The sequence below is a fragment of the Hemitrygon akajei genome, chromosome 1 (assembly GCF_048418815.1).
Source record: "Hemitrygon akajei chromosome 1, sHemAka1.3, whole genome shotgun sequence".
NCBI classification, from domain to species: domain Eukaryota; kingdom Metazoa; phylum Chordata; class Chondrichthyes; order Myliobatiformes; family Dasyatidae; genus Hemitrygon; species Hemitrygon akajei.
The window spans coordinates 223977270-223992840 of record NC_133124.1 but is presented as its reverse complement, the minus strand read 5'-3'; the positions used below and the strand labels follow the sequence as shown (position 1 = coordinate 223992840).

Here is a 15571-nt window from a genome sequence, read left to right as displayed (position 1 = left end):
ACCTGGGATTAGCAAAGGCAACAGTAGGGTGGAGGGAAACTAAATAAGTTCTGGATCTTGCTGGGAATGGAAGTATAACTGCAGCTAGAAATGAAAATGAGAAAATATGATCTGAAATTCTTGATCTTACTTAGACCAGAGTCAAAATCTGATATTGATTTGAGCTCAGAGCAACACACAAAATGCTGGAGGAACTCAGCAGCTCAGGACTAAGGAAGAGTCTCAGCCCGAAACATTGACTCTTTTTTTCCCCCTCCATAAATGCTGCCTGGCTTACTGAGTTCCTCCAGCATTTTAAGTGTGTTCTTCTGGATTTCCAGCATCTGCAGAATCTCTTGGGCTTCTGATTTGAGCACATGTTGATTAACTACTTTTTGTCTCAGCAACTAAAATGTGTTAAGGAGAATAAATCCAAAAGCCAGACTGTCTCCTCTTGCTCAACCAGTTACAGCCATTTTACCAGAAGTACATCATGAAACCTCTACTGGAGTGATCACCAATGGACTTTACATTTGCAGTTAATTTACCTTCATGGAGTTGTACAGCCTCTCAGCAAAGTAAGCAGGTCGGCTCTTCATGCTTTTCACTGGAAGAGAGGATTAGAAGTTAGTTATTCCAGAAGAAATTGCATGCTGGGAAGGGGTTGGAAAAGCATGGCGACTGAACTTACCAATTGCCAGTAAAGCATCTTCCAAACTGCCTGACATCTCTCCCTTGACGCTGGCCTCAATGTCCTTGTTAGCAATCTTCTTGTACTCTTCAAATACTGATTAAAGAGAGAATACACACTTTGGTGATAACTTAAGCAAAATTAATACGTCTAATAAATTCCTGGTTTGTACAGTACTAGAGGCCATTCTCTATTACTCTGGTCAGGTGTACAATTGCTTCTCTTTTCACTATTTGTACACTGTTACTGGCTCACTAATTCTATATTACTCAATTGTCTGCTTTGACCCAGTCAAAATTCATCTCTCAAATAATATTACCAAAACAGATGAGCTAGTTACCTTCACATTGCTTTTTGTGGAGGTGTTGGTTAGTGTATTGGAAGGTAGCACCATAGAGGTAGAAGATTGGTCATAATCTGACCAAATGGCAAAACAGTGGGTAGAGTTGTATATTTAATATTTCAGAATGAATTTACAATTTTGTAAAATGTAATGTGACAAAATGGAACCTGTGTGATCCCAGAGTGCTATGCTGGTTTGTTGTTTTGTTTGGAGAGTGGCTTACATTAAGTCTATGTGTGTTTTATGGTGGGGAGGGGGATGAATTTATGATAAGGAATGTTTTGACAACAGTAAAATAGGACACAGCTGTCAAGGGGGAAGAAGCCTCAAAAGTCAAATGGACTGATTGAAGAGTAGATGCCAGGAACCAGAGGCAGATGCAAATAACAGAGGAACACCATTATGGGATGGAACAACTTAATTACTGATCTCTATAAAAGTGGTTTGTTTTGGGCTACAAGATTGAAGCTACCTACCAACTTAATATATGGAGGTAGATGTTCCTTGCAAGTAATAAACACAACTGCAATTTGATCCTCTGAATTTGCTGTAGGTTGTTACTAGATCTTAGAAGACCTAGCTGAATGGTACATTACAAAGTGCAGTGAGACATTCAGGTTAAAACAAAAAGTGTAATATGTTTGTTTCTTTGCAAAAGGAAGAGAAAAATGGTCAAGTAAATATTAAAGTACAGCACGTGCTTCTTTGGGAAGGGACAGAGATAGTAGAGTTAAAAAAAATGAACAAAATTCACAGGTCCATAAACAGTGAGAACCAGGTGACAATAACCATAAATTTAAAGAAAGCAGAAATGGCTGGCTACATCAGAAAGATAGATGTGTTTGACTGCATAAGAGATAACTGGATATTGTATACTGAACAAATTGATAAGTATTTTGAAGCAAATTAATAGGCAATGAGAAATGAATGCCAGCTTTGTTGAGTGTAATGGGTGGAAGAGCATACAGTTTGCTTAAGAGTTCAATTGCTGCAACCAAACCAGCCAAAATGAGCTTTGCTGATACTGTGAGAGTAATGCAGGAACACTTAGAATTGAATTCACTGTTGATTATAGAATGCTTTAGGTTTCAAAAGGTGGAATGAAGGAAGAGGAGTCCATTTCAGTGTACATGACTGAACTGAAGAGATTGCCAAAGCATTGTCTGATCAGTAATTGGCTTAATTATGCACTGAGAGATTGTTTAGTTTATGGAGTCTTAAAAGAAAGCATTCAAAAATGGCTCCTAACTGAAGTACAACTCATTTAAAAGAGCAGCTGAAATTGTTGTATTAGTGGAAACCACAGTCAGAGATGCAATTGGGTTACAGTCAGGAATGAAAGTGAGTATGAACAAAATTACATCTAAACAGAAAATGGCCTAGCTGAACAAATAATGTTACCGTTGTGGCACAGGTTCACAAACACCAGACCAATGCAGATTTAAAGATGAAACTTGCAGAAAATGTAACAAAGTAGGACACATACAAAGAGCATGTCAGGTAGACAAAAGGATTGCTCAGTGAAGAGAAAAGATAAAGTCCAGTTTCAAAAAGAGCACTAATCTGCATACTATTAATGAAAAATCTAATTATGATGAGAGCGGAGAGAGTGACACAAGACTGTGTAACCTTAAGATTTAAAATGTGAAAACTGACACGAGAAAAGCAACACACACAAAATGCTGGAGGAACTCAGCAGGCCAGGCAGCACCTATGGAAGAAAGCACAGTTGATGTTTTAGGCCAAAGCCCTTTGGCAGGACTGGAGAGAAAAAGCTGAGGAGTAGATTTGAAAAGTTGGGGGGCAGGGGAGAGAGAAGCGCCAGATGATAGGTGAAACTTGGAGGGGGAGGGATGAAGCAAAGAAATAGGAAGTTAACTGATGAAAGAGACAGAAGGCCATGGAAGAAAGGAAAAAAGGGGGGGCGGAGGAGCATCAGAGGGAGGCAATAGACGGGCAAGGAGATAACATGAGAGAGGGTCAAGGGGATGTGAAGTGGTGTGGGGGGGGGGCGGGAGGGAGGAATTACTGGAAGTTTGAGAAATTGATGTTCATGCCATCAGGTTGGAGGCTACCCAAATGGAATACAAGATGTTGTTCCTCCAACCTCAGGGTGGCCTTTTCCTGACAGTGGAGGAGGCCATGGATGGACATATTGGGATGGGAGTAGGAAGTGGAATTAAAACGGGTGGCCATTGGGAGATCCCGCTTGTTCTGGCGGACGGAGCGTAGATGCTCGTCAAAGTGTTCTCCAAAACTACATCGGGTCTCACTGATATACAAGAGGCCATACCAGAAGCACTGAACACAGTAGATGACCCCAACAGACTCACAGGTGAAGTGTCGCCTCACCTGGAAGGACTCTTTGAGACCCAGAATGGTAGTGAGAGCAGAGGTGTAAGGGCAGGTGAAACACTTGATCAGCTTGCAAGGATAAGTGCCAGGAGGGAGATCAGTGGGGAGGGATGAATGGAGTCGCGTAGGTAGCAATCCCTGCGGAAAGCAGAAAGTGGGGGGGGGGGGGAGTGACAGATGTGTTTGTTGGTGGGATCCAGTTGGAGATGGCGGAGGTTTCGGAGAATTATGTGCTGGATGCGGAGGCTGGTGGGATGGTAGGTGAGGACAAGAGGAACCCTATCCCTGGTAGCTGGGCAGGAGGATGGGGCAAGAGCAGACGTGTGCGAATTGGAAGAGATGCAGTTGAGGGCAGTGTTGATGGTGGAGGAAGGGAAGCCCCTTTCTTTGAAAAAAGAGGGTATCTCCTTTCCTCTAGAATGAAAAGCTTCATCCTGAGAGCAGATGTGGCAGAGTTGGAGGAATTGAAAGAAGGGAGTTGGTGTTTTTACAAGTAGCAGGGTGAGACAAGGTATTGTCCAGGTAGCTGTGAGAGTCTGTTGGTCTATAATAGACATCGGTGGAAAAGCTGCCTCCGGAGACTGACAGTGAGATCGAGGAAGCATAGGGAAGTGTCGGAAATGGACCAGGTGAATTTGAGGGCAGGGTGGAAGTTGGAGGCAAAATGGATGAAATTGACGATTTCAGCACAGGTGCAGGAAGCAGCACCAATGCAGTCATTGATGTAGCATAGGAAGAGTGCGGGATGGTCACCAGTGTAGGCTTGGAACATAGACTGTTCCATGTAGCCAAAAAACAGGCAGGCATAGCTGGGACCCATGTGAGTGCTCATGGCTACCCCTTTTGTTTGAAGGAGGTGGAAGGAGTCAACGGAGAAATTATTGAGGGTGAGGACAAGTTATGCCAGGTGGAGTAGAGTGGTGGTGGAAGAGAACTGGCTGTGTTTGGTGTCCAGAAAGAGAGAGCTTTGAGGCCTTCCTGGTGAGGGATGGAGGTGTATAGGGACTGGACATCCATAGTAAAAATAAGATTATGTGGGTTAGGAAACATGAAATCCTTGAAAAGATCAAGAGCATATGAGGTGTCACAGATGTAGGTGGGAAGGAACTGAACTGGGGGAATAAAACAGAGTCAAGGTATGCAGTTATGAGTTCAGTGGGGCAGGAACAAGCTGAAACAATGGCTCTACCTGGACAAGCAGGTTTGTGGATTTTGGGTAGGAGGTAGAAACGGGAGGTGCGGAGTGTGGGAACTATGAGGTTGGTGGCAGCAGATGGGAGATACCCAGAGTCAATAAGGTTGGTGATGGTGTGGGAGACAGTCCATTCGTTCCTCCCCACTAATCTCCCTCCTGGTACTTATCCTTGCAAGCTGGACAAGTGCTGCTTCTACACCTCCTCCATCACACCAGTCAGGGTCCCAAACAGTTCTTCCAGGTGAGGCAACACTTCGCCTGCGGGACTGTTGGGGTCATATACTATGTTCGGTGCTCCTGGTGTGGCCTCTTGTATATCGGTGAGACCCGAATGGGAGACTGCTTTACCGAGCATTACGCTCCATCTGCCAGAACAAGCAGGATCTCCCAGTGGCCACTCATTTTAATTCCACTTCGCATTTCGATATGTCCATCCATGGTTTCCTCCACTGTCGGGATAAGGCCACCCTGAGATTGGAAGAACAACACCTTATATTCCGTTTGGGTAGCCTCCAACCTGATGGCACCAACATCAATTTCTCAAACTTCCAGTAATGCCTCCATCCCCCCCCCCCCCCCCAACTTTTACCATTTCCCATCCCCTTGTCCCTCTCTCATGTTATCTCCTTGCCTGCCCATCACCTTCCTCTGGTGCTCCTCCCCCTTCTTCTTCTGTCTCTTTCACCAATCAAGTTCCTAGCACTTTGCATCATCCCTCCATCTCCAAGTTTCAGCTATTGTCTGGCGTTTCTCTCTCCCCTCCCCCCACCTTTCAAATCTACTCCTCAGCCTTTTTTCTCCAGCGCTGCCAACAGGTTTCAGCCCAAAACATTGACTGTACTTTCTTCCCTAGATGTTGCTGGCCTGCTAGGTTTTGTGTGTGTTGCTTGGATTTCCAGCATCTGTAGATTTTCTCTTACACGAGACAAGCAATTTGGCTTATTCCAGAAATGAATGGAAATTAATTAAAATAGAATCGGACACTAACTCGTGCCACAAAATGAGTTTGAAATGCATTTCAAAAATATCGATTGAAGCCTGCAAATATCCATCCAAGAACTTATATTGGAGAAATCTAACATCTGTGGGGATGACATACATAACAGTGAAATACAACAACCAATAAGCCAACTACAGCACAGTACAGGCCCTTCAGCCCTTGATTTTGTGCCGACCCATATATTCTTTAAAAAAAAAGTACTAAACCCACACTACCCCGTAACCCTCTATTTTTCTTTCATCCATGTGCCTGTCCAAGAGGCTCTTAAATACCCTTAATGTTTCAGCCTCCACCACCATCCCTGGCAAGTCATTCCAGGTACCCACAATCCTCTGTGTAAAAAAAATTACCCCTGATGTCTCCCCTAAACTTCCCTCCCTTAACTTTGTACATATGCCCTTTGGTGTTTTACTATTCATGCCCAGGGAAACAGGTACTGGCTATCCACCCTATCTATGCCTCTCATAAGCTTGTAAACCTCTATCAAGTCCCCTCTATCCTTCTACGCTCCAAAGAGAAAAGTCCCAGCTCTGCTAACCTTGCTTCATATGACTTGTTTTCCAATCCAGGCAACATCCTGGTAAATCTCCTCTGCGCCCTCTCCATAGCTTCCACATCCTTCCTATAATGAGGGGACCAGAACTGAACACAATACTCTGTGCGGTCTCACCAGAGATTTGTAGAGTTGCAACATGACCTCACTACTCTTGAACTCAATCCCCCTATTAATGAAGCCTAGCGTCCCATTGGCCTTATTAACTATCCTATCAACCTGTGCAGTGACCTTGAGGGATGTATGGATTTGAATCCCAAGGTTCCTCTGTTCATCCACACTCTTAAGTAACCGACCATTAACCCTGTACTCAACCTTCTGGTTTGTCCTTCCAAAATGCATCACCTCACACTTATCCAGATTGAACTCCATCTGCCACTTTTCTGCCCAACTCTGCATCCTGTCTATATCCTCTTGTAACCTTTGACAACCTACAGCTCCATCCACAACTCCTCCAATCTTTGTGTCATCCGCAAACTTACTCACCCATCCTTCCGCCTCTTCATCCAGATCATTTATAAAAATCACAAACAGCAGGGGTCCCAGGACAGATCCTTGCGCCACTCCACTAGTTAGTAACCTCTAGGCAGAATACTTTCCTTCCACTACTACCCTCTGCCTTCTTCCTGTAAGCCAATTTTTTATCCAAACAGCCAAGGTTCCACTGATCCCATGCCTCATGACTTTCTGGATGAGTCTCTCGTTGGGGACCTTGTTAGATGCCTTGCTAAGATCCATGTAGACCACATCTACCACCCTACCCTCATCAATTTCTTTTGTTACCTCTTCAAAAAACTCAATTAGGCTCGTGAGGCACGACTTTCCCTTCATAAAGCCATGTTGCCTATCCTTGAGTAGACTACTTCCCCAAGGGACTTTTGACAAGGTCCCACACAGTAGATTAGTGTGTGAACTTAAAGCACACGGTATTGGGGGTATGGTATTGATGTGGATAGAGAATTGGTTGGCAGACAGGAAGCAAAGAGTGTGAATAAATGGGACCTTTTCAGAATGGCAGGCAGTGACTAGTGGGGTACCGCAAGGCTCAGTGCTGGGACCCCAGTTGTTTACAATATATATTAATGATTTAGATGAGGGAATTAAGTGCAGCATCTCCAAGATTGTGGATGACACGAAGCTGGGCGGCGGTGTTAGCTGTGAGAAGGATGCTAAGAGGATGCAGGGTGACTTGGATAGGTTAGGTGAGTGGGCAAATTCATGGCAGATGCAATTTAATGTGGATAAATGTGAGGTTATCCACTTTGATGGCAAGAACAGGAAAACAGATTATTATCTGAATGGTGGCCGATTAGGAAAAGGGGAAGTGCAATGAGACCTGGGTGTCATTGTACACCAGTCATTGAAAGTGGGCATGCAGGTACAGCAGGCGGTGAAAAAGGCGAATGATATGTTGGCATTCACAGCAAGAGGATTCGAGTACAGGAGCAGGGAGGTTCTACTGCAGTTGTACAAGGCCTTGGTGAGACCACACCTGGAGTATTGTGTGCAGTTTTGGTCCCCTAATCTGAGGAAAGACATTCTTGCCATAGAGGGAGTACAAAGAAGGTTCATCAGATTGATTCCTGGGATGGCAGGACTTTCATATGAAGAAAGACTGGATTGACTAGGCTTATACTCACTGGAATTTAGAAGATTGAGGGGGGATCTTATTGAATCGTATAAAATTCTAAAGGGATTGGACAGGCTAGATGCAGGAAGATTGTTCCCGATGTTGGGGAACTCCAGAACGAGGGGTCATAGTTTAAGGATAAAGGGGAAGCCTTTTAGGACCGAGATGAGGAAAAACTTCTTCACACAGAGAGTGGTGAATCTGTGGAATTCTCTGCCACAGGAAACAGTTGAGGCCAGTTCAGTGGCTATATTTAAGAGGGAGTTAGATATGGCCCTTGTGGCTAAAGGGATCAGGGGGTATGGAGAGAAGGCAGGTACAGGGTTCTGAGTTGGATGATCAACCATGATCATACTGAATAGCGGTGCAGGCTCAAAGGGCTGAATGGCCTACTCCTGCACCTATTTTCTATGTTTCTATGTTTCCCAATGCTCGTAGATCCTATCCTTAAGAATCCTTTCCAACAGTTTGCAGACCACTGCCATAAGACTCACCGGTCTATAGTTCCCAGGTTTCTCCCCATTACCTTTTTTAAACAAGGGAACTACATTCGCCATTCTCCAAACCTCCAATACCTCCCCTGCAGCCAAAGAGGATTCAAAGATCATAGCTAGTGCTCCAGCAATTTCTTCTCTCACTTCCCACACCAACCTGGGGTATATCACGTCCGGGCTTGGGGATATCAATCTTTATGTTTTTAAGAAGATCCAACACTTCTTCCTTAATCTCCACATTGTCCAGCACACAGACCTGTTCTATTTCGACCTCACCCTGAACAAGGTCCTTTTCACTTGTGAATACTGAAGCAAACTATTCATTTAGGACCTCCCCAACCTCCTCCGCCTCCGGGCACATTGCCTTCTTTATCCTTTAGTGCCCCACCTTCATTCTTGTCATCCTTCTGTTCTTCACATATGCATAGAATGCCTTGGGGTTCTCCTTAATCCTACATGCCAAGGCCTTCTCATGCCCCCTTCGAGCTCTCTTAAGTCCTTTCTTAAGCTCCTTCCTGGCTACCCTATATTTCTCATGAGCTCCTCCTGCTTCCTGCTTCTTATCTCTAACATATGTTTCCTTCTTCCTCTTGACGAATTGCCTCATGTGTTTCGTCAGCCACTGTTCCCTTTTCCGACCATTTTTTCCCTTGTCTCAGTGGGACAAACCTATCCTGAACCCAGCACAAGTGGACCCTGAACTTCCGCCACATTATTTCTGTGCTTTCACCCTTGAACGTCTGTTTCCAATTTACTCTCGCTAGTTCCTGCCTCATCCCTTCATAGTTAGCCCTTCTCCAGTTAAGCACTTTCCCATTTTGTCTGTTTTTTTCCTTTTCCATAGCTATGCTGAAGATAAGGGAGTTGTGGTCACTCTCACCAAAATGCTCCCCCACCAAGAGATCTGCCACCTGACCAGATTCATTACCCAGAACTAGATCCAGTATGGTCTCTCCTCTCATTGGCCAGTCCACATACTGTGTGAGGAATCCTTCTTGAACACACCTGACAAATTCAGCCCCATCTATCCCCCTTGCAGTCAGGAGGTGCCAGTCAATATGAGGAAAGTTGAAATCACCCATAACTACAACCCTTTATTTCCTGCACCATTCTAAAATCTGCCTGCTTATCTGCTCCTTGGTGTCCCGAGGGCTATTTGGAGGCCTATAGACTACTCCCAGCACAGTGATTAATCCCTTCCTATTTCTGACTTCCACCCACACCAACCCAGTGGACACTCCCTCTGCAGCATCCTCCCTTTCTACAGTTGTGATACTATCCCTGACCAGTAATGCTACTCCCCGCTTTTTCTACCTCCCATCCTATTCCTTTTAAAATACCTAAACCCTGGTACCTGCATCAGCCAATCCTGCTCTTCCTCCAGCCAAATTTCAGTAATGGTCACAACATCATAGTTCCACGTACTGATCCATGTTCTAAGTTCATCCCCTTTATTCCTAATACTCCTAGCTGGCTACATTTATGTTTTGCCCTCTGCCTGTCCTTCCTCACCAACTCAGAAGACATAGCATCAAGCCCTATCTCTGCACTCACATTCTGCTTCCCACTCCCCCTGCCAAACTAGTTTAAACCCTCCCCAAAAGCTCTAGCAAATCTGCCCGCCAGGATATTGGTCCCTTTCCAGTTCAGGTGCAGCCCGGCCTTTTTGTACAGGTCAGACCTTCCCCAGAAGAGATCCTAATGATCCAGAAATCTGAACCCCTGCCCCTTGCACCAACTCTTCAGCCATGTATTTATCTGCCTTAACTTCCTGTTCCTACCCTGTCTCGTGGCCTGAGATTACCACCCTTGAGGTCCTGCTTTTTAACTTCTTTCCTAACTCATATTCCTTCTTCAGGACCTCATCCCTACTCCTTATCTATGCCATTGGTCCCCACGTGGACCATGACATCTGGCTGCTCACCCTCTCTCCTGAGAATACCAAGAACTCAATCCGAGATATCGCAGACCCTGGCACCAGGGAGGCAACAGACCATCCGGGATTCTTGATGTCACCCACAGAACCTCTTATCTGTCCCCCTAACTATCAAATCCCCTATCACTATTACTCTCCTGTTTTCCCTCCTTCCTTTCTGAGCTGAGGGTCCAGTCTCCGTGCCAGAGACGCGACCACTGCAACTTGTCCCTGGTAGGTCATCCCCACCAACAGTATCCAAAACAGTATACTTATTGTTGATGGGAACGGCCACAGGGGTGGTCTGCTTTTTCTGTCCACTCCCCTTCTCTCTCCTGACCGTCACCCAGTTACCTGTCTCCTGACTTTTAGGGGTGACTGTCTCCCTGAAACTCCGATTTATTACTGCCTCTGCCTCCTGAATGATCCAAAGTTCATCCAGCTCCAGCACTAGTTCCCTAACTTGGTTTGACAGGAGCTGCAGCCGGATGCACCTTTTGCAGGTGTAGTCATCAGAGACAATTGTGCTGTCCCTGACTTCCCACATACTGCAATCAGAGCGCTGGACTGCCCTATCTACTGCCTCCATTACCAACCCCTAAGTTAATTAAAGTAAAGAAGCTTAACTGGCCTTACCTCACTGAGAGCAAGCTCGTCCTCCACTTCTTCTCACCGAAGCCTGTCAAGCCAAAGCCTCAAACCTCCACTCCTTCACTGGCCTCTCTCCACTGCCTACTCTGCTTGAACTACCCCTCTTTTTATTTGTTTGAGTTTTTCAATTTTCAATTGCCCAATCAGCTGCTTTCTGCTGAGTCTGAGCTATTCAAATCTTGATTGACCTGATTGCACAATCCAACTGCCAAAACTGCCAAAACCTCTTGAGCCAAAGCCTCAAAGCTCCACTCCTTCACTGGCTGCCCTCCACTGGGCTTGTGTGTAGCAAAATCAGGAGGGCCAGCATTGTGGGGACATGTTTGGCTAAGAAAACTGTAATTTGGTTGGAGATCTATTCACTATTTGCATGTCAAATCCCCTGCATTAGAGTCAACTGAGAGTGAATTAAGAAAGGTACCGGATGATGCCACAGTATGGCATTGGAAAGACTCAAACACATCAAGAATAAAGTAGTGTTAAATGAAAATGCCACACCAAAGTTCTCCAATCCCATCTGATTCCTTATACCATCTGCAATAAAGTAGCCAGTGTGCTAGATGACATGGAGGCCAAAGGAATTCTTTCCAAGGTTGAGTGGAGTCCATGGGCAACACCACCAATCCTTGTAGCCAAGAAAGATGGGTCTGTCAGGACCCGTGGTAATTTTAAGATCACCATCAACCCAGTAGTGAAAGTACATCAATACCCTCTGCCAAGATGGACGGCACCTTTGCAAACTTTTCTGGAAGGAATCACTTCAGCAAAGTGGACTTAGTTGAGGCCTATGGGAGATAGAAGAGTCCAATGTGTTTCTCATCATAAACACTCAGAAAGGGGTTCATCTCCATTATAGGCTTATTTTTGGAGTAGCATCTGGACCTGCACTCTAGCAGAACGCTATGGACAAGGTGCTGCATGACTGCCCAGGCACTCAGCATTATCAGCAAGGATGACAAGGAACATTTCCAAAATCTCATGACTGTGTTATAACGGTTAGATGATTATGGGCTGAGAGTAAGATATAACAAGTGTGAAATCTTTAAATCAAGAATCACTCACTGTGGTTGCACCTGTACATCATGGATGCACAAAGGCCAAAGGACGTGTCACAGTTGCAGACCTTTTTAAGATTTTTCATTTACTATACAGGTTCCTGCCAAACCTGGTTACTAGGTTTACAGCAAGATGGCAAAGTGCCCAGTCACAGTAGCTACTATGGGGCCAACCAAAGGTGTTATTGTCTTTTTCAAATGTATTTTTGTTTGTGATCATAAGACCCTGCTGGACATTAAGAATTTAAAAGTTCTGCATGTCTACCCCATCAGCGAGTTGCTTGCTGGTGGAGAAACTGAAGGAGCAGGACTTGGTGTCTGCGTCAGAGAGGCCTTGGAGGAGTTGGTGTATGAAGACAGTGTGCAGTCAAACAGTGATGATCACCTTAGTCGCTTTGCTCATGACTGCAAAACCCTGTTGGACATTGTTAATGTGGAATGCTACAATTCTGATTCACTGATTTATTGACAGATGGTGGGGGAGCGAGGCAGCCTCAGTTGTTGTGTGGACTAGACCTCAAGCCCCAGTGTCACCTGTTTACAGCCACCCAGGAGAGAGGTATTGGAGTTGGTGCACTTCACCAGAATGCTGGGAGCAGTGTGGTGCAGTATCCAAGCTGGAGTTGGTGCAGGCTCCAGTGTTCTATCGGCAGGAGTCGAGCCGTACTGTGATTGACTACAGACTGCTGCGACATTCATGGACTCAGGGTCTTGGACTACATTTTTCTTTATGTGACTGTATTTTACTGATATTTTATATGTGCTTGCTATATGTGCTGTATGTGCCTTGTGTTGTGTATGACTGTTGGTACACCCTACCCTCGTTACATGCGTCTTCAGACTATGCGGACTCACAGTTATACGAGGAACCTATTTCTACCAATGTCACCTTATATGCGTCCAAAACTCACAGTTGTGCGAGGAGCACCACTTTCCTGCCAATACAAGTCAGGTGTGCATGCCTCACAATCGAACTCCCGCCAGACTCACATTGGTTTTGGCAAGCTGTGGATGTGCGATCTTGCGTTCTTAAACTTTTGTTGGGTTTTATCTACGGTGCAATGATTTTGTGCTTGAAATATTTAACTATGCCACCTAAGCGTTTGATTTCATGTCCTGGGCCACCAGCCGAGCATCAGAGAACCGCTGTAACATTTGAAAAAAGTTGGAAATTATAAACAGTGCGGCATCAGGTAAAGGTAACACAGCTTTGGGACGCTACTGCTGGGAACAGAATCTTGCCTTTAAAGTTCTTCTGTTGCTTGACAACGTGCCTGCCCATCCTAAACATTTGGGCAGCATTCATCATAATATAACAGTGCGTTTCCTGCCGCCTAACACAACATTGCTGATTCAACCACTCGATCAAGTTTTTTTTTTTACGGCAAACTATATCTCAGATGCTGCAAGCAACAGACGATTTTGAAAATCCTGGGAATTTACCAACAGTGAGGGAATGGTGGAAGTCAGAACACTTGGCACAAATGGGGATGGACATGGACCCAAATTTAGAACGGAGTCAGTATTTCAGTCGCTCCCTGCCGTCATGCCTTCTTCCCTACAAGCAGATTTATGCTAAGAAACAAAATGCTGTCAAGCAAACAACCCTCACCACTTTCTTCAAACCGGTGTCATCTCCTGCTGCCGTTCTGTGAGTCTTCCTTCACCCCTTGCTGTGCTCGATGTCCACTTTATCCACGTAAAGCTGCCTGACACCACAACAACCACTCATCTCCCAGAGCGAACACACCTGCCACTATTGCTGAGTACTGTACACCCTAGTATGTTAACTTTCTATGATTTATTACATTGAATATTACCTTAAATTGATGAAATATAATATAAATGTTGCCTTGTGGGACTGCTTTTGTGTCATATTGGTATGAAAATGTGAATAAATTATAGATAAAACATATTTAGGAAGACCTCTGGAACACATCCCTATTTTCTCCATTTAAATAATTATTCACATTATGCGTCGACTGCGAGGAACATATCCCCCGCATATAACGAGGATAAGGCGTACTATGTTTTGCACCTTGGCCCCAGAGTAATGTTATTTCATTTGGCTGTATTTATGGGTATTCATGTATGGCTGAATGACAATTAAACTTGAACTGTGCTCCAACGCTTGAACTCATTTTACAGATTAGGAAGAAATGGCAATGGACAAAGCAGTGTGAAGTGGCTTTCAAAAAGACAAATGAAATAGTGACATTTGTGATTGACAGAGGCCTTGAGTCTGGTTTGGGGTGTAAAACATTTCACCCAGTATGGGAGAGTTTACCCTCATTTCTGATCATCAACCACTCATGTCCATTTTCAATCCACAGATAAATATTCTACTAACTTCAACAGTACGAATGCAGAGATGGACTCTGTTCCTTGGAGGGCACAAAAACAAGATTGAATTTAAGCGAATGATCAATCATGGCATCATGCTGATGCATTGTCCCATTTACCTTTGTAAAAGGAAATATCTGAAAAAGTTTACAGAAGAGGACACTCCTCTTGATGTATGCTCCATAATGTAAACAGAAAGTCTCTCTATTATGGCAGAAATGATCCAAAGGGAAAGCAGAAAAGACTCCACACTGTCTCAGGTCTACATGGCAACTTAAAATGCTTGGGATGTGCAGCAGAAATTCTAGTTCCCCTATATTTACCAGCACCGACATAAACTTGCCCTCGTCAGGGTTTGCCTTATATGGGGATTGAGAATTTTTGTACTATCCCTTCTGAGAGCTAAAGTGTTGGAGGAGCTACATGCCAGTTATTTAGGTGTGGTCAAAATGAAAGTGTTGGTTTGAAGCTTTGTCTGGTGGCCTGAGATGGTTCAGCAGATCAAGCAACTTGCCATGCACTGTATGCAATGCCAACATGTCCAGAGCTGACAGAACATTCTGTGGATATGAAAGGGACATCTGGATGGTATGTTGCCAGAGTCTGGGACATCTAAGATAGCATCCACAGTAACCCACAGAGGGGGAGGGAGACAGCCAGATATCTTGGTACATATTGGTACCAATGACATAGGAAGGAGAAGCAAAGAGGTCCTGAAGAGTGAATTTAGAGAACTAGGCAGAAAGTTCAGAAACAGGACCTCCAGGGTAGTAATTTCTCGATTGCTACCTGTGCCATGCACCAGTGAGGGTAGAAACAGGATGATTTAGCAATAAATGAGTGGCTGAGAAGCTGGTGCAGGGGGCAGTGCTTCAGGTTCTTGGATCAATGGGATTTCTTCTGGGGGAGGTATGCCCTGTACCAAAGTGATGGGCTGCACCTGAATCCGAGGGGGACCAATATTCACGCAGGCAGGTATGTTAGAGCTGTTGGGGAGGATTTAAACTAATTTGGCAGAGGGTGGGAACCAGAGTGAAGGGACTCAGGATAGGATGGATGGTATTAAAAAAAAAACCAAATATAGCATGCAGTCAGATGATATGACAAAATTGCAGCCAGCAGATTGACAATCAGTGCATTAGTGATAAGAATCAAAAAGGGTAGCAAATACAGCACTCAAAGTGTTAGATCTCCATGCACAGAGTACAAGAAATGAGTCTGTTGAATGCCTGTGAGATGGCGTTTTAGATCAGTTCATCACTGAGTCTACTAGGGGATCAGCTATACTGGATTGAGAGTTATGTAATTAAACTGAGGCAATTAGGGAGCTTAAGGTAAAGGAACCCTTAGGAGCAAGTGATCTCAAT

The 15571-nt window shown here is 44.7% G+C and overlaps 1 protein-coding gene across 1 annotated transcript in view; it reads right to left on the bottom strand.

Annotated features, from left to right (window-relative positions):
- Window positions 1-15571, bottom strand: part of LOC140736168 (annexin A4-like) — a 145194-nt gene that overhangs the window by 26941 nt on the left and 102682 nt on the right. The window contains exons 10-11 of the mRNA XM_073062033.1: window positions 671-766; window positions 528-586 (exon numbers count right to left, since the gene is read on the bottom strand). Coding sequence (XP_072918134.1) covers window positions 528-586; window positions 671-766 — 155 coding nt within the window. The remainder of the gene's footprint in view (window positions 1-527; window positions 587-670; window positions 767-15571) is intronic.